The sequence below is a fragment of the Gymnoscopelus braueri genome, assembly GCF_963280865.1.
Source record: "Gymnoscopelus braueri genome assembly, chromosome: 23".
Lineage (NCBI taxonomy): Eukaryota > Metazoa > Chordata > Actinopteri > Myctophiformes > Myctophidae > Gymnoscopelus > Gymnoscopelus braueri.
This window is the reverse complement of record NC_137625.1, coordinates 6032984-6051972: the sequence shown is the minus strand read 5'-3', so window position 1 is coordinate 6051972 and position 18989 is coordinate 6032984. Positions and strand designations below refer to the sequence as shown.

Genomic DNA, 18989 nt, shown 5'->3' with positions numbered 1-18989 from the left:
GCTAGCGAAGCGAGCTGTGGTCTGTGAATGTCTCCACTGAATGTGTGACTATAAATTGGTGTTCATCATATGTTAACAGCTCATGCACGTCTGTTATATATATGGTCACTGTCGGGTGGAAACCTTTTATGTCCAATATTGTTCAGTTACACCACTTTAACCATATATAGGGAGAACGGGGTAAGCCATGTTTCACTTAAGTTGTCCTTGATGAGATAGAAGTACAATCTAAACATCTACCCTTATTTCAGGATGTGAAATCATATGTAAGCATCTATGACAAGGGGCCATTAAAATATGACTTCTTAAAAAAAATAAGTGGTCCTGTGGCTCAAATTGCCCCAGGTTAGGTGTAAGTCGTTCTAAGTCAAGGAGTTTTTCAAGTTTAAATGTTAAGAAATTATGTGGTCACTTATCAAACATACATTTCACCCCTTTGCTAATCTTCTTAATGGTGATTTAAACAATACAAAACCAACCAAATAAGGTTTGTTATTCTGAACCTTTGATTCTACAAATGCCTTCTAAAATCAGTGGTTCTCAAACTTTTTTGTGCCAAGGACCCCCAAATTAATATATTTATATGGTCACGGACCCCCATAATGAAAATGTTTTGTGCCAGAAACCAGTTAAAACACTTTCAAAATCTCTCAAAAATTTTCAAAAATAGCAGATGTACAAGCTCCTAGATCTGAGCTTGTAGATCTGCAATTTTTTGAATAGCCAGCCCTAAAATCTAAAATGACACAGATGCTTTCCCGGTTTTAATGGGTGTTAAGGTGGCTTCAGTATCATTTGACCAAAACATTTGAAAATGTTGATAATATAGACAAGAAATACATTTTAGGTTTTAGAGATGGCTATTAAAAAAAACATCAGATCTACAAGCTCACAGATCTGCAAGCTTGTACATCTGCTATTTTTGTGTTCGAAAAACGTTTTTTATTTTTAAACACTTCTTCTCTTGTAGGATGGGGGGGGTCTCTGGCACAAACCATTTTCAGATGGGGGGTCCGTGGCCAAATACATATGGGTCCTTGGCACAAAATAGTCTGAGAACTGCTGATTTAGAAGGCATTTGTTGTAGAATTAGCCTCAGGACTTAATGGGTTAAATGAGTGTTTTCTGACTTACATGAGTGTAAAACCTCACAGCGCACCAGAGTGACATGCTAGTTGACACACACACACACACACACACACACACACACACACACACACACACACACACACACACACACACACACACACACACACACACACACACACACACACACACAGAGAGAGAGAAATCAGATGTCTGCCTGGGACCCAAACTAGTGAAAATATCAGATCTACAAGCTCACAAGGTGTCGCACCGCGTTGCGAGCTTGCAGATCTGCTATTTTCTTAAACATTCGTTTTCTGATTTAGGGATATTCTTTGATATTATTGTTTTATTTTATTCATGAAATTGTTTTTGAAAAATGTGTTTTTCAACTCAAGAAAATTTGACTTTCTGTGAAAATCTTTAGAAAATCTTTTAAAATTATACTAATTAATGACAACATTTAGGGGGGAAAAATGCAGGTATATTCACTCAGTCTAAACCCACGAAAATAGACCGCGACCCCCAAATGGGTCCCGACCCACTGTTTGGGAAACGGTGCTGTAGACTGTCATGCTGGATTCAGTATTTAGATATTATTTTTTTATCAGACACGCCCCCTTCCTATAAAACCCATTGTTACTTCAAACTCCATTTTTAACATGTTAGATTCATCAAAAGCACCCGTCCTTGGTTCTGGTGACTCACCCTGCCCTCCTAATACGTGAGGGGCCCGTGTTTTTTGATAATTTTTTTCATTTATTATTTTTATTTTATTGTAATGTATTCAATGTTTATCTTTTTCCAAAATTATTAAAAATAAATGAAAAAAGTAATTGAAAAAACACGGTCTCCTCACGTATTATAGAAGGACAATGTCAGTCACTAGAACCAAGGACGGGTGTTTCTGATGAATCTAACATGGTTAGAATGGAGTTTGAAGTTACAATGGGTTTATATAAGAGGGGGGGGGGGGGGGTCTGATAAAATGATAATCAAATATCTAAATACTGAATCAAGCTACTTCAAAACTGTCCGGGTTGCTCCCAAAAGCTTGGGTAGACGATAAAATGACCATTTTCTTAAAAGTGAAAGACTTTAATACACTGACTTGAGGAATTCAAAATCAGGTGTTTACAAAAAAACAAACAAAAATCCTAGAGAGAATTAGTTTTAGTCTTTGTCAATATCCAACATTGTTCTACAAAATATTGTTAAAAAAAAGCTGATTATACAAGCCCGCTACGACGCATTGTGAGTTTGTATGGCTATTTTCAAAACATTTCTGAGCTTTCTGAATCGCCCCTGACAAGCGATACAAAACTAAAAAGAACACTACAACTAATAAACTAAAATATATGGTCAAGAAAGTCCATAAATGAGATACAGTACTTTAGGTTGTATCAGCCAAAGGCATATTAACATGGTGAGGAGAAAGTTGTTGAAATAACCCTGTCACACCAACAGGCCCCTGGACACAAAGACTGACTGACTGACTGACTGACTGCTGACTATGAGATTCAATTCAAAGAGGCCTCACAGGTAGTTTGTGGTACTATCTGTGTAGGCCCTATAAAGAGAAGGTGCATTCGCCATCTGTTTTGAATAAGAGGTGTCATGTTTTGCAATTAATTAAACTTACATAAACTATTTATGTTATTAAGGCTTTGTGAGTTCCATTTAAAATAAAGTTTGACCATGACAGAGGCGCGCCGACTCAGTAGACCTTGAGGCCGAGGAGTCGCGCCCGAGCGCCTCAAGGCGCGAGTGCCCGCGACGACCGGCCGATGGTCTGCTAGTCGACTCAGCGCCGTCCGAGTTATGTACCGATAAGCACAGAATCGTAAATAATATTGGTGGGGACTGTGTTTGCCCCACTGACTGTGTAATTAAACTTACATAGACTATTTCTGTTTTAAAGGTTTGTGATTTCTGTTTGACTGTGCAGGGCAGAGGCGTCAATTCTCTGAGTCATGGTAACCGCAGACCCTCGGATTTAAAATTATTTCCACTCTTTCTTAATTCCAGTTAAAGATGTGTTTACATTATATTTTATAACTAAGGGATAGGTGCTAAAAGGTTACAAGCTTGGAATCCAGTTAGCATATCTACAGTTCTGCTGTTCACACCTCCATTATGGAAGACAATGAGCTCCCTGTTGATGGCCCAATTGCTGATGGCTCTTGGTATCAATGTGTCTTCATTAATATTCTCACTAACTCAACAATGAGATCTCCCACTTAACTATGTGGTTTGATGTAGGTGATCAACTCCATTGTTTAGTTTAGTGAGAATTTGTGAAGGGTTTCAGTTCTGTTGGGCAGTTTAAAAGTTTAAACCACCTGGATATTTTGTGCTAAGTCTTGTGATCCATTCTTTTTCATGGAATCTTCTCTGTCCAATTGTCCAGCGGTCATTGTATTCCAAGCCACATACCTTTATAGCCTCAATTCCATGTGTCATAAAGTGTTGAACAATTAACAAATGGGTATCCTTTTCATTATTAATGGTATATTTATGTTGGCTTATTCTAATTGCTATGGAGTTGCTCGTCTCTCCTACATATTGTAATCCACATACTTGGCAAGTAATCAGATAAACACAATTTCTGGTGTTGTATGTGATGTTCTGTCTTAGGATAATTATATTTTTGTTTGTCCTGTTTTTAACAGTTTGTTTTGGGCTAAAGTAGTTAGGCCTTGTCCTAATTACCTGGTTCCATGGTTTCAATTTGCTGTGGACCAAGTGGTCTTTTAAGTTTTTGTTTCTCCTGTAGGCCGAGATTATGTTGAAGTTCTGTAAGAGGTCCCCTCCCCTGTTTTCAAAATTTCTTTTGATGGCTCTGTTTGCCAGTAAACTTTGGCTAGAAAATGTGGTTACTAAAGCTAGTGTGGGTTTCTCATTCCTTATTTTCACTTCCTGGAACGTGTTGTATGCTTTCCTGAGAAATGTTCTTGTATATCCACGTTTCCTTAATGCTGTGAACAGAGTCTTGTAGGCTTTTTCAAAATCTGCTGCTTGTGTGCAGATTCTCTTGAAACGTAGGAGCTGTGACTTGACTATTCCTGCGAAACAATGGGTTGGGTGGAAGGAAGTTTTGTGGAGCAATGCATGTGTATCAGTCTCCTTAAAAAATACCCTTAAATCCAGTTTGCCGGTGGTATTGAAGTCTTTTCCTTTGAAGACTGTCACATCCAGGAAGTCAATATGTTCTTTGTTCGTGACATATTTCACTGTTATTGAGGCATGATGTGTGTTTAGGATTTGGATGAACTGCTCAAATTCCTCTGTGGAGTGCTCAAAAACTCCAAAAATATCATCTAGAAACCTGAAATAATGTGTGGGTTTGAATCTGCACTTTTTGAGTGCGGTTTCTTCCCACAAAGCCAAATAAATGTTGGCATAAGATGGTGCAAATTTCTTTCCCATGGCTGTTCCACTGATCTGAAGGAAGGTTTTCCCATCAAATGTGAAATCGTTTTTGGTCAAATTTAATTCTAGCAGTTTCAATAGTTCTGCGTCTGGTCTTTGTCTGTCAGGGTACTTTATAAAGATATCTCTGATTGCCTTCAGCCCCGCCACTGTGTTTATATTGGTATACAAACTGTCAACATCTATTGAAAACAAAATGGCCCCCTGAGGCACTGTGATGTTTTTTATTTTATCAATAAAGTCATATGTATCCTTAATGTAGCTTGGATGTTTTACAGATAGTGGGTTTAAGTAGAATTCAATAAATTCTGCTGTGGCATATGTTTCTGAGTTACAATCCGAAACAATTGGGCGACCAGGTGGAATTTCATAAGGAATAGTCCATGTACTAGGATCCTTGTGGATTTTGGGTAAAAGGTAGAGAATTCTAGCTCTTGGGGAATTTTCGCCCCGTAGGTACTTTTCTTGTTTCTGATCTATAAATTTTTTCTTTCTTAATTCGGTGATGACACCCCCAACTTCTATTGCTGTTTGTTTAAAAATGGGTGCCTCCAACTCCACATAGTGATTTGAGTTATTCAACTGTCTTAAACCCTCAAAAACATATTGTTGTCTGTCCAAAATGACTATACGGCTCCCTTTGTCTGCAGGCTTAATCACAATGTCCTGGTTGTTAGCTAATGATCTTAGAGCTCTCACCTGTTCTGTTGTGATGTTATTTTTTTCTCTCAGGTGTCCTGGTACATTTTGTACTGTGGCTCTGTCCATCTGGATCAATTGTTTTAGGTTGTCCGGTATTTTGTCCTCCTCTGGTTCCCAGTATGATGGAAGGTGGAAGCGCGGAATTTCCGTGTTGTTTCCAACTCCAAAATGTGTAGCTAATTTGAGTCTGCGATGGTATTTTGACACATCTATTCTCAAGCTTTGTGATTGTTGTTTGTAGATGTCCAGGGTGGGGACAAATGACAAACCTTTTTCCAAAAGTGTTTTCTGGTGTTCGTTTGGTCGGAAAAAATGAGACAGATTAATTATATCCGACTCCATAAGGCCCTGCCGGTTTGAGCTGTCGGGCCGTATTAGTTTAAAGAGTTGAGCCAGTGCTGTAGCATCAGTTTGGCTGTGTCTTCTTCCCAGTGGACGTTGTCTGATCCTGTTTTGAAGTGGGTTGCGGGCAATTTTGGGAGGTGGGGCTCTTTCTTTATTTCTTCATTTAGGCTTATCAGAATATTCTTCGGGTCAGTTCCTAGGCTTTCTGAGTAGTTGATTAGTGCTATGCGTCTGTCTGCGCAGGGGAATTGTTTTTTGGCTGTTGTGCGGAGTTTCTTCAAGGCTGTGTGGCTTGTTTTTCTAGTTCTTTGGTTCTTGTTGTTAATTCCCACCGAGATGATGAGGTGTGTGGCCGTCTCATTTTTCTCAGCCTTGCTCAGGACTGTTTCGGCCCATTCCAGGTTCATTCCAGAGTAGGATTCTATCTGGACTCTGTCATCTGTGATTGTCGGGATCCGAGACAGGTTGGAGTCTCCAATTATGATGATGTCTCGGTTTGGTACTAATCTCCATTTGTGTTTGGTTTCCTTATTTAAGCCTCTCCAGTGGCGTGGTTTTCTTGGTTCTGTCTCGTTGGTTTCTTCTCGTGCTGGGGCCTCCCTCTGTGTATTAGTGTCTTCGGTAGGTCCCTCTGGTATTGTCTGGTTCCCTTCACTGTTCCTCCTCTCCTGGGTTGTCCTCTGGGGTGTGTCTCTGGGTGGTGTAGTTTGCCCCCTGGTGGGATTATCCCTCTGTGGTTTGGGTGTGTTTCTTGGGTTCTGTTCTGTTCTGTTAGTGACCTTCTGTTTCCTTTGGTTTCCATTCGGTCCAATCTCTGCCCATGGCTCCTCGGGTGTTCTGCTGCTTGTTGTAGGCAGGTCTGGGAACTCTTCCTGTGTTAGTTCTACTGGGCCCTGTGTTGTTGCTGCTACGGTCCCCATTCCTCCAGTTGGGTCTTCTCTTGTTTCTACCGTGCCTGGGTTGCCTGTAGAGGGAAAGGAAGGAGGGGAGGACGGGGATGGGGGAGGACGGGGGACCTGTGGTGTGGGGTGTGTTGTGGTGTGTGCTTTTGTGCTATATAATTCTGTTACTGCTGTACGGGCTAAGCCCAGTGTCTTCTCTGTTAGGCGCCTTCCTAGATTTTTTCTTGCCCATTTAGTGGCAATGGAGAAGGCCCTGTCGTATTCCCGTGTTAAGCACTGGGATAGGTCCTTTTTTGTGTTTTCAATCAATGTGTTAAAGTGTTCTATTAATATTAACAAAGTGGTGTAAGACCAATTCTTTGCACTTCCTTGTAGTAGCAGTAAGGTTCTCTCTGTTGGTTTTGCTGGTTTTATAAAATCCATCAGTTCTTGTTATTTTCTAGCAATACTCTCTGGGTATTTGTCTATGTTTACATTCTGTGAATGGTGTAGTGCAACAATCAAGTTGTTTATCCCTCTAATTGATTTGTGAAAATCATTGTTTCTCTCTCCATGTGGTGTGTGTATGTAGGTTTGTCTGTGCCTACCTACCTGGCTTACCTGGTTTGGTTCCATATCCCTCCTGGGATTGTGGTTGTTCCTGGTTTCTCCATCTGGTCTGGCTCTTTCCCGCCAGGCCTGTCCTTGTCCATGGGTCCGTCGGTTCATTCTCAAATGCATAAACGTTTTCGTACTGTTTATTGTACTTCATCAGATGCGATTCTCCGGGTGAGAATGATTTCCTGTGTCTTCTTTCCTGTATTTATGTGTTTCTGTTGTGGGCGTGGCTTCTCTGTGGCCACTGTCCTCATTGGTTGGTGCTGTTGATGGCCCATCCTGCTGGGGCCCTTTGATGACTCATGTGCCTGTTTTAGGCCTGTTCATGTTCAGGCATGTTTCTCTGTTCCATATGTATGGTCTATTCTTTGTGTTGAATCTTTGTTTATATATATGTATAAACATGGTTAGGTTTTTAGGAAATGTTATAAACATTTTGCAAGCATGAATATACCTCCATGCTTGCAAATGTGCATAACTAAAGTTTGCTTTAGATGACTCCCCTCACAAAATCAGAGGTACTAGCTTGACTGACTGCTGACTATGAGATTCAATTCAAAGAGGCCTCACAGGTAGTTTGTGGTACTATCTGTGTAGGCCCTATAAAGAGAAGGTGCATTCGCCATCTGTTTTGAATAAGAGGTGTCATGTTTTGCAATTAATTAAACTTACATAAACTATTTATGTTATTAAGGCTTTGTGAGTTCCATTTAAAATAAAGTTTGACCATGACAGAGGCGCGCCGACTCAGTAGACCTTGAGGCCGAGGAGTCGCGCCCGAGCGCCTCAAGGCGCGAGTGCCCGCGACGACCGGCCGATGGTCTGCTAGTCGACTCAGCGCCGTCCGAGTTATGTACCGATAAGCACAGAATCGTAAATAATATTGGTGGGGACTGTGTTTGCCCCACTGACTGTGTAATTAAACTTACATAGACTATTTCTGTTTTAAAGGTTTGTGATTTCTGTTTGACTGTGCAGGGCAGAGGCGTCAATTCTCTGAGTCATGGTAACCGCAGACCCTCGGATTTAAAATTATTTCCACTCTTTCTTAATTCCAGTTAAAGATGTGTTTACATTATATTTTATAACTAAGGGATAGGTGCTAAAAGGTTACAAGCTTGGAATCCAGTTAGCATATCTACAGTTCTGCTGTTCACACCTCCATTATGGAAGACAATGAGCTCCCTGTTGATGGCCCAATTGCTGATGGCTCTTGGTATCAATGTGTCTTCATTAATATTCTCACTAACTCAACAATGAGATCTCCCACTTAACTATGTGGTTTGATGTAGGTGATCAACTCCATTGTTTAGTTTAGTGAGAATTTGTGAAGGGTTTCAGTTCTGTTGGGCAGTTTAAAAGTTTAAACCACCTGGATATTTTGTGCTAAGTCTTGTGATCCATTCTTTTTCATGGAATCTTCTCTGTCCAATTGTCCAGCGGTCATTGTATTCCAAGCCACATACCTTTATAGCCTCAATTCCATGTGTCATAAAGTGTTGAACAATTAACAAATGGGTATCCTTTTCATTATTAATGGTATATTTATGTTGGCTTATTCTAATTGCTATGGAGTTGCTCGTCTCTCCTACATATTGTAATCCACATACTTGGCAAGTAATCAGATAAACACAATTTCTGGTGTTGTATGTGATGTTCTGTCTTAGGATAATTATATTTTTGTTTGTCCTGTTTTTAACAGTTTGTTTTGGGCTAAAGTAGTTAGGCCTTGTCCTAATTACCTGGTTCCATGGTTTCAATTTGCTGTGGACCAAGTGGTCTTTTAAGTTTTTGTTTCTCCTGTAGGCCGAGATTATGTTGAAGTTCTGTAAGAGGTCCCCTCCCCTGTTTTCAAAATTTCTTTTGATGGCTCTGACTGACTGACTGACTGACTGACTGACTGACTGACTGACTGATTGACTGACTGACTGACTGACTGACTGACTGACTGACTGACACCCAGAGACAGTAGCAACCATCACTGTGACTTCCACTCTTCCACAAATGACATGGACTGGAACAGCAGGGAGCACAGAAGCACCAATAATACACAATACAATCATACAATCATCAGTGAGAGAGGGAAAGGAAATGTAAAATGACTGTTTTACATGACTAATGCAAATTATTGCACTTTTCAAAAGCATGAAAGCTCACTTTAAAACAAAGTATTGGCTGAGGCAATTACAACAGCTCACACACTTTGAACAAGGAATAGACACATTCATATGTCATGTGTAAATTCAGGTAATTTGTACAGTATTTAGGGGGGGGGGTCAGGTACATGTTAGTGAAGCGAGTAAACAGATAATAATCTCTGTGGTGGCCACTGAGAGTTGTCCAGTGCCTTATAGCCTTGAGCTGTTGGTCTGTGAATGTCTCCACTGAATGTCTGACTATAAATGAGTGTTCATCATTTGTTAACAGCTCATGCACGTCTGTTATATATATGGTCACTGTCGGGTGGAAACCTTTTATGTCCAATACTGTTCAGTTACACCACTTTAACCATATATAGGGAGAACGGGGTAAGCCATGTTTCACTTCAGTTATCCTTGACGTAAGGCAACATGAGATAGAAGTACAATCTAAACATCTACCCTTATTTCAGGATGTGAAATCATGTGTATAAGCATCTATGACAAGGGGCCATAAAAATATGACTTCTTAAAAAAAAAAGTTGATTAAGGTCGATTATTTTATTTTATTGTATTGTATTTAATGTTTATCTTTTTCCAAAATAATTATTAAAAATAAATGAAAAAAGTAATTGAAAAAACACGATCTCCTAGATCGTAGATCTGAGCTTGTAGATCTGCTATTTTTTGAATAGCCAGCCCTAAAATCTAAAATGACACAGATGCTTTCCCGGTTTTAATGGGTGTTAAGGTGGCTTCAGTATCATTTGACCAAAACATTTGAAAATGTTGATAATATAGACAAGAAATACATTTTAGGTTTTAGAGATGGCTATTAAAAAAGACATCAGATCTACAAGCTCACAGATCTGCAAGCTTGTACATCTGCTATTTTTGTGTTCGAAAAACGTTGAATCATTTAGAATTTTTAAACACATCTTCTCTTGTAGGAGGGGGGGGGGTCGCTGGCACAAAACATTTTCATATGTTATAAATATATATAAATATATGTTTTAAACCTGCGCCTGAATCCACTTTGGGGTGGATGTACTGAACACACCAGTTCACCTTTGTCTCTATGTCTCAGTACCACTGAAGACTGACCACTAGATGCTCTGTGCTCATCACCAGTGGCCAAGCAAAGAGGAACCTTATTATGTTGTTTGACTCAAGGACAAGCTGCAAAAAGCTGAAGTCATTGTTGCCATAGTTCCTCATATTTCAACAGAGCCTCTTTAGAAATCAAATGAGGAAGAAACATTGACACTTTCACCTTCTTCACACACAACCACACAGTTTCCATTCTTTGCACTCGTGATGAGGGAATTGCATTACTTAAAAAGTATAAATGTAGAGTATATAGAATTTCCATCTCCATGTCTGATGTAAAACACAGTTTGTGGTTGACTGGAGACAGTTCTGAACCCTTTGTGTGGACATTATTTTTAACACATTACAGTAGTTCTATATAATATATACTCTGCATCACTTAACATATTTATGAGAGTAGAACATTAGAAATGGTTTGTTACATAATGTGTTCTATAATGCATGGCCATTATCCAGTCTATTCTGACATTTTGGTACAACTTATGTACTTGTATACACAAATCTTATAAGGGGTCTCTAGCACGAAATATGTTCAGATGGGGGTCCACGGCCAAATAAATGTTACTTAGGGGTCCCTGACTTGAAAAAGTTTGAGAACCCCTACTGTCCTTTAGTTTGTATTGATTTGACTGACCGATCAGCTGTTATGTTATTTTTACTACTGACTAAGCAACTCATTAAAATAGGCATGTATGGATACAACTTGTGTAGATGTCCTATGGATCATTATATAACAATAAAAATAAAACATATATCTGTCTCAGTATGTATTGCACAGTATTGGAACAATACATCAATTTGTTTATACCTGAGATGCTGATGCATATTACCCAAGTTAATAACCTCAACTCAAACCTCATATATAAAACACATTGATAAAGATCAAAGGTCGACCAAAGTGCTAGACAAAGTGAAAATAAAGAACAACACAGACATAGGAAAAAAACACTAAAGTCCCCCACATTCACTCCACATATGTTGTTCCAAGGATATCGGGGCTTACCTGTTGTTGTTCTGTAGCTGCTGTTTAAGAGGTCTGTTGTGTGTCAGTGCAGGGTTTGAACTGGACCAATGAGCCTCTTTATAGGCAGAACTTGAAACAGAACCTGTATTCTCAGTTGAGATTCTGGTTGGTTGGTTTGTTTGTGACATACAATAAGATGTAGTCTAAAGCCTTAGGGGGAGGGGAGGAGTCGTGTTGCAGTTGTAACTGATAGTGGAGTGAAGAGAAGAGAAGAAGAACTAAAACCAGAAAATGTGCTTAGTTTTAGTCTTTGTCAAATAAAACCGTTCTACAAGCTCGTAACGTGAGCATGTAGATCTTTTGCTTTTGCTATTTTTCTGACCTTGTTGAATCTTGCCCTTGTCTAAAACATATTACAAATACATTTTTTTTATTTTTAAACTAAAACTAACACTACAACTACTAAACATGGAACAAAAACTAAGCCAACTAGAAAATCTACTTTCAAAACCAATCAAAACTAAACTCTAAACGAAATAAAACATTAAAACCAATTACAAATGCTAAACTATAATAGTGTGTGTTTAGTTAATAGTTTCTACTCCCTCATGTTATGACTGACTGACAGTGTGGCTGAGTGATTGATTGATTGATTGATTGATTGATTGATTGATTGATTGATGTACTTTATTTAGTAAGACATGAGAACATCAGTACATGGAAGTACAAATTCACAATACAAGGTCTACTAAACTGGAAGACTCATTAAGCACTGAGCTTAATTGTTTAAGATGAGATCCCCATGCACACAAATCATGATGACATATAAGAGACAGATATACACACTACTATACAGAACGTCATATAACCAGCTTACAGGTTACTGGTATGAAGAGTGAAAAATATGTACAAGAGAAGAAAAAAAAATTAAAAAAAATTATAATAATAATACTAATCTTGTTGTCCTAGTCTAGTCTTCTTTGTCTTGTCATATGTTTTTCTCTTTCTTTCTCTTCCTCCGGACTGGATGGGGGGTACACTACAAATACCAGACCTATAAACCTATAATAACCTTGTTCAGAGCTTTATCTCATCACCAACATGTCTGTCAAATTTCTCCCAAAAGGATTCCACTTTATTGGGAAGAAGCAGGGGTGTACACACACAATCATTTGCAATAATATAACAGCAAGAATAGGAATACCATGATAACGCAATGGTGACTATGAACCACGTACCCAAACCCGTTGGAGGCTGCTTTTCCCAAGCTGAAATCGGCACTTAAACTGGAAGGCTGCATGGCTGTGTTGTTGAACACATACACAGCTTAACGTCAGGAAAGTTACACGACTCACTCGCCCAGCTGGTGTCAATAATAGGCTACTAATCACCGTAATCGTAACAAAATACACAGCGCTGCCTGTTTCGGATTCCGCACGTTAAAGTATATTAATTCATTTGTTCGTCTATTTATTAACTGCTACTGCAGTATTACCCTGCGGTACATGAAAACTCCTGTTACAGTCATGGATCAACTTCAACCTGGTGTTTGCACTTTCTCCATTTACGTCCGTACATCTATATAAACGTTCAGATTTCAAATATAAAGTGCTTACCCCATGGCCACGGATGTTACAATTATGCACGGGACTCTCAAAGGTACCTGTATATTCTGTATTGTTCAATAAAAAGCATTTTAATCCGATCAGTGTCCATTTTCTCATAATGTATCAGAGTGCAATACACCTACCAACCGATAGGGTCACACAGTTGAAAGCATAAGGAGAAAATGGCCACCGATCAGATTAAAATGCTTTTTATTGAACAATAGGGATGATACGGGTACTTCTGAGAGCCCTTACATAAATTTAACATCCGTGGCCATGGGATAAGCACTTTATATTTAAAATATGAACGTTTATGTAGATGTACGGGCCATAAATGGAGAAAGTGCAAACACCAGGTTGAAGTTCATCCATGACGGTCGTGACAGTCGAACGTCGTGTATCCATGGCTATTACTCCCTCTAACATCTTCCATGTTTTTAGTTACTGTGTGTGTGTGTGTGTGTGTGTGTGTGTGTGTGTGTGTGTGTGTGTGTGTGTGTGTGTGTGTGTGTGTGTGTGTGTGTGTGTGTGTGTGTGTGTGTGTGTGTGTGTGTGTGTGTTTAGGGAGGTATGAAGGGGTATAGTATTGTAGTAATTGTATTGAAATGAATCTCCAGTTGACATCAATGTTATGAACACTCAGTGACCGTCTTCCCTGATACATTCATTGAGATTGACAGGTCAATCAGCAGAATCAATTCAGCCAGCAGCTCCAGTATGCATTTCCTGGCTGATATGGCAAAATATTATATCACAATATATTTTTCCCCATATTGATCGATATCACTATTTATCATGATATATACTGCAATTACATAATACTGCCAGTTTGAAGAGTATCCTGGTAATTATTACTAAAACCTGGAGAAACCAGGGAGTTCTTTAGTTGAACGACGATCAATGAGAAGGGTCCTTCAGGGGGTTTCAGGGGATTCCCAGTTAAATGATTGATAATTGGGAACAAAATGGACCCCTATGGGTCTGTAACTCTGAGAGCGTACAAGTGGAACACAATGGACCCCTAATGGTTAATCTGGGTCCCATGTGCATGTACGCTCTCAGAGTTATATAAACACTGAAGAGTACACAATGTATGATACGGTTGAATAAAGATCATATGAAATGGGGGTCTGTGGCCTAATATAATGTATGTCAAACTAGGGGTCCTAGAAAAGCACTGAGGAAAAAAAACTGAGAATCACTGAGTTAAGCTATAGAATATAGTTATTAAAGGAGTAGTTCACCCAAAACATTACTTATTTTCTATCAATTACAAACCCCATGAAGCCTTGAATTTATGGGGCCAATAATTTGATGACCGGGTCATCGGTCAGACTCAGGAGGAGTGAAGAGAAGAGGAGACTCAGTAGGAGAGACTCATTGGGTGTCCTACCGGAGACTCCGCCAGTCATCAAATCTTCATGAATTCAAGGCTTCATGCATGTGTAATTGATAAAAAATAAGTCATTTTTGGGATGAACTTCTCCTTTAAAATAAAAATGACAATTACCTTATGTAAACATTGACAGTGCAAACATGGCTTGGTTTAGAATACATTTTTGCATTCAAATAAAATATGAATGTGAACATTATCTTCACAAGGCTAGAAGTGGACTGGTGAGGGAGATAATGCTCTCTCCCTCGTTGTGGGACATTGCAGGAGATTGTTACAGTCAACTAAAAGACAATGTTAATGTCCAGCTTTCCAGCTTTTCTCTTCATTAAGAAGGATATGAATATGTCATCAGTCAGTTTGCACCCACTGATGCCATATTCCGCAGACTGTTTTACCGTGCTGCATCACTTATGAGAAATCCAAACCACTTCAATACAACAGACATTGTGTAACCTTTCTTGTCAACTGTTTCCTCACCTTTGGAGGATAATGCAATTTCCCTTTCACTCTCGTTTCATGTCCATCGACCCCCCCCCCCCTTTCTACTGATAGCTAAATGTAAACAAAGGGTCTCAGTAAGAAATGAATGTGTATTTTGACATGCATTATTCACTGATGCTGTGAGTAAAACTGGGAAACTAGATTTGTTTGTATCCGTGTGTATTGATAATTCCCAAACTATTCAAAAGGATGTGGAATTAGGATCGATCAACTAGGTCTCTAGGTAATTTTATAGCAAATACCTCCTCTTCTCTCTCTCTCTCTTTCTTTCTCTCTCTGTCAGCTATAGGAATGTAGTATCCCCCCACTCTCTCTCTCTCTCTCTCTCTCTCTCTCTCTCTCTCTCTCTCTCTCTCTCTCTCTCTACCCCCCCTCCCCCCTCCCTCACTGTCTCTCTACCCTCCCTTCTTCCCTCCAGCTAGAGTTGTCACCTTCTATGTGGAGAAATAAGGGAACTGAATGATTCCACTCTGATCTTCAGCTGCAATGCACAGAAATCTATTTTTTGTATCTGCAAAAAATAGTCAATACAATATTAATTTTATCTGAGCTTTATTTTTATTTTTTATTCATTAGTATTGAAGAATGTAGTTTTCCAGATTGGTCGTGCACGTTGTTATATGAACAGATGTTCTTCACGTGGGTAGTATATATATTGTAGCTCTTAAATGCATGTTTATTTCAATGAATTTGACTGTAAAACATCAACATTAATAAACAAATCACCTCTGAAGTCTACTGAGGAGGCTTTGCCAACCTGCAGGGAGACAGATTTATAGGACAGGTAGCAAGCACTGACATCTAAATGATTTTGTGGTATCTGAACAGTATGCAAGCCAAAACATATAGAAATAGTACTACAGGATACTGCAGTTAAAGAAGAAATAGTGTTTGCAATCGGGACTCTGCCGCCCTGGTGTGGAATGCAATGTTGACCTGGAGGAATCAGGTCTGGACATTGTCTCCACTCCCTTCCTCCAGGCACTTGCAAATCATGTCAGAGCTTGATCAGCTGTTGGGCGCTCTCATGGACCCCCACCCACATGCTACAGTGTTTAAAAGGGAGACTAAAATCTAACTCAGTACTAGTGCAGTCCTTGGCCGAAGGGCTGGGGAACAGGGGCTCTGCTCATGGCTGCTTCCCTGGATGCTGTTTGTTTGTTGTTGATGCTGAATAAATGAATGATTGGGAACCTGGTAACCCTGACGTCTCTGTCTCTTCTCCTCCACTTCTTATAACCACCAACAAGCCTGCTAAACACACGGTTTGCTGCCTCATAATATACGACAATTTGCTTGTAAATAAATACACAACCAATCTAATGGATCCGAACAAGATCCATGATTCCATGATCCCTACCGTGTCAGCCCAGGAAGATGCTTGGGATATAAAGAGCTGTGACACTGCTGTGTTCTCTGATGTCTGACAGTCCACCATGTGCCACAGAAAACACTAGCCAACACGTAGCCAACATGCAGTCTGGTTTATACTCATTCTGATCCTTTCAGCCCAAATGTATAGGACTGTACCTCATGCTGTTTACATTTACAGGCTGTAATATACCTGATATCATGGGGAGAAGTACAATAACACTCAGGAAGGTGGTACGGTTGGATATAAACATCCATAAAAAAATAAATGAATGATGTACAGGCGTACGACATGAATCAAGCTTGATAAATATTAATAAACACCAGTGGTGGAAAGTAACTAAGTATATACTTAAGTACTGTATACTGTAAGTCAAATTTTTAGGTAGTTTTACTTTACTGGTATATTTCCAATTTTCAGTAGCCTACTCTTACTCCACTACGCCTCAGAGGCAAATGTCGTACTTTTACTCTACTACAGTTATTTGAAAACTTTAATTACTAGTTACTTTGTAGATTTAGATTATTATTACAAAACATACATTGACCATGATTTGTGTGCATGGGGTTCTCATCTTAAACAAGCTCAGTGCTTAATGAGATTTCCAGTTTAGTAGACCTTGTATTGTGAATGTGTACTTCCATGTACTGTTATGTACTGTCATGTACTGTTCTCACGTCTTACTAAATAAAGTACATCAATCAATCAAGACCACTTGAGCCATATCTACATTTCGGCCATTAGAAAATAGCCGATCTACAAGCTCACTTGTAGGACTTGTAGGTCTGCTATTTTCAAAAGATTTCTATACATTTTATACATAAGAAAACTTGTGAAATGGGACATTCTGCATAAGGATTACTTTAAACTTTTGGTATTTAAGTACATTTTTATACCAATACTTTTCACTCAAGTACATTTTTAATTCCGGACTTTTGCTTGTAACAGAGTATTTCTACATTGCAGTATTGTTACTTTTACTCAAGTAAAAAAATTGAGTACTTTTTCCACAACTGATAAACACATGCATATTTCTCTGGATGAAGTCCTCTTGCTTGGTGAAAAGTCTCGTTGACAGCTCAGCGCAGAATGAACTCCCTGGACGTATACCTTCAATTGAAGTAAAATAACGTTAATACTACTCGCATAAACACGTATCAAACATTAGTCAGAGGCAGTTTTATCTCCCCAAAATTGGCTGAGACTATAGAAGTCCAATAAATATATCCACAACTAATTAGATCTCATTTGAACCACTACAAAGAAGACCCAGCTGAACCAGCGGACACTTTCAAAAGGACTGGCCGCAAATAAGGCTTCTTAGGCGGGGTACAGTGGTCTGACGGGCCGGTCATCTGCGGCCGGGTTAACAGCGGCTAGCCGGCTACACAAACGTCCGAAAGTTCGGTGCACAAATCAGCCACAGATTTGAAGTTAATTAACAACATTCAAGCCTAAAATAAATCTTAAAATTACATTCTGTGGCAAAACAAAAAAAGAATTCGGACATTTCTTACCGCGGTCCGTGTCCGCCATATTGGTCCTGTTTTTCAAGCGCTGGCGGTCCGGTGCGGTGTTGCATTCTGGGCAATCTGCTGTGAAAAGTCCACACGAGTCAGCTCTGATGGATCCTCGCTATTCCTCGGTAAAGTGGGCGGATCAAGTTCACATACGGGCATTTGATCTGTACTTGGTCAGACGCGAACTTGAGGATTGGAACAGTACTTGGGCAGCGACTGATGACGTATCACGAGTTCGCGAGGACGGGAGTACAGACAAGAACGGATATTGAGAAACGGCCAATGACTCATCACACAGGCACGGCAGAAATAGTTGCGTCACATTCACTTCCAGTCTTCCAGTCTCCTCAGAGATGAGAGAAGGCTCGGAACGAGGCTAGCGCTGAGCACTGAGCGAAGGGATGGAGCGTCCAGTTGTCGCACACTGGCTCGTCTCGTGCTGTCGTGTGGGCGTTCGGTTATGGTTCTGCTCTGTTGAACGCCTCTACATGCATTGGTCACTCACGCAAACTTCACCTCACGTCTTTTCCGCTTGACCAATCAGATCCGGCCAACCCTGCACCCTTACACACCTGCCATTATCTCCTTATCAACTCCTCTGTGAATTTGTGTAGCCCTCTTCCTCTGTTCTGAGACAGAACCTCTTTTGTTACTCTGCTCTGTCTTGGCTTACCAGCCTTTCAGGAGGTTGTTAGAGCATAAGTCCCTCTTTCTAGAATGTGAAAATGAAATGCAATTAGGTGCACTGTACACACTTAATTGTAATCAGTAGCAGGCATGACACCCCTATGTCTGAGTTCCATCTCTGCCATACTGCAGAAAATCACATTGAGAACATCACTTGTTTTGCTCCATTTTAGCCAGGATATATTCAAATGAATAAATTGTAATCAGTAGTATGCAGTGGTGGGTAGAGTACTACAAAGGTTTATTAAATTAAAAGTACAATTGCTCCCATAGAAATGTATAAAAGTACTTGGTCAATAAACTACTCAAAGTACATGTTACTTTGTGTTTAGATATTGTCTGGTGGGTGTGTGCGAGTCAGAGATCCCCACAAGTAAAGTTTTCATTGACTTTGAGTCCAACTTTGTCCAACTGTGGCACAAGTCCTAGCCAAGTCAAGAGACAAAAGTCAAGTGTATTTGGGGAATACAGTACATGATATACTGTATTAGGCTATTCCAAAAAGACACTTGACTTTACATGTTACATCCACTGTGCATCAGGTTAGAAATAGCCACTTTGCAACTAGCCTCGGACAAGTCTTTGCTCCTGTACATCTGCACTTGTGTGGTGTGAAACTTTTCATGCACA

At 39.7% G+C, this 18989-nt stretch overlaps 1 protein-coding gene across 1 annotated transcript in view; it reads left to right on the top strand.

Annotated features, from left to right (window-relative positions):
• The window catches only part of myrfl (myelin regulatory factor like), a gene marked incomplete at both ends in the record, with an annotated part of 53658 nt that extends 37378 nt beyond the window's left edge, over positions 1-16280 (top strand). Inside the window, one exon of the mRNA XM_080420600.1 lies at positions 16211-16280. Coding sequence (XP_080276726.1) covers positions 16211-16280 — 70 coding nt within the window. The remainder of the gene's footprint in view (positions 1-16210) is intronic.
• Positions 16281-18989: the final 2709 nt, after the last annotated feature.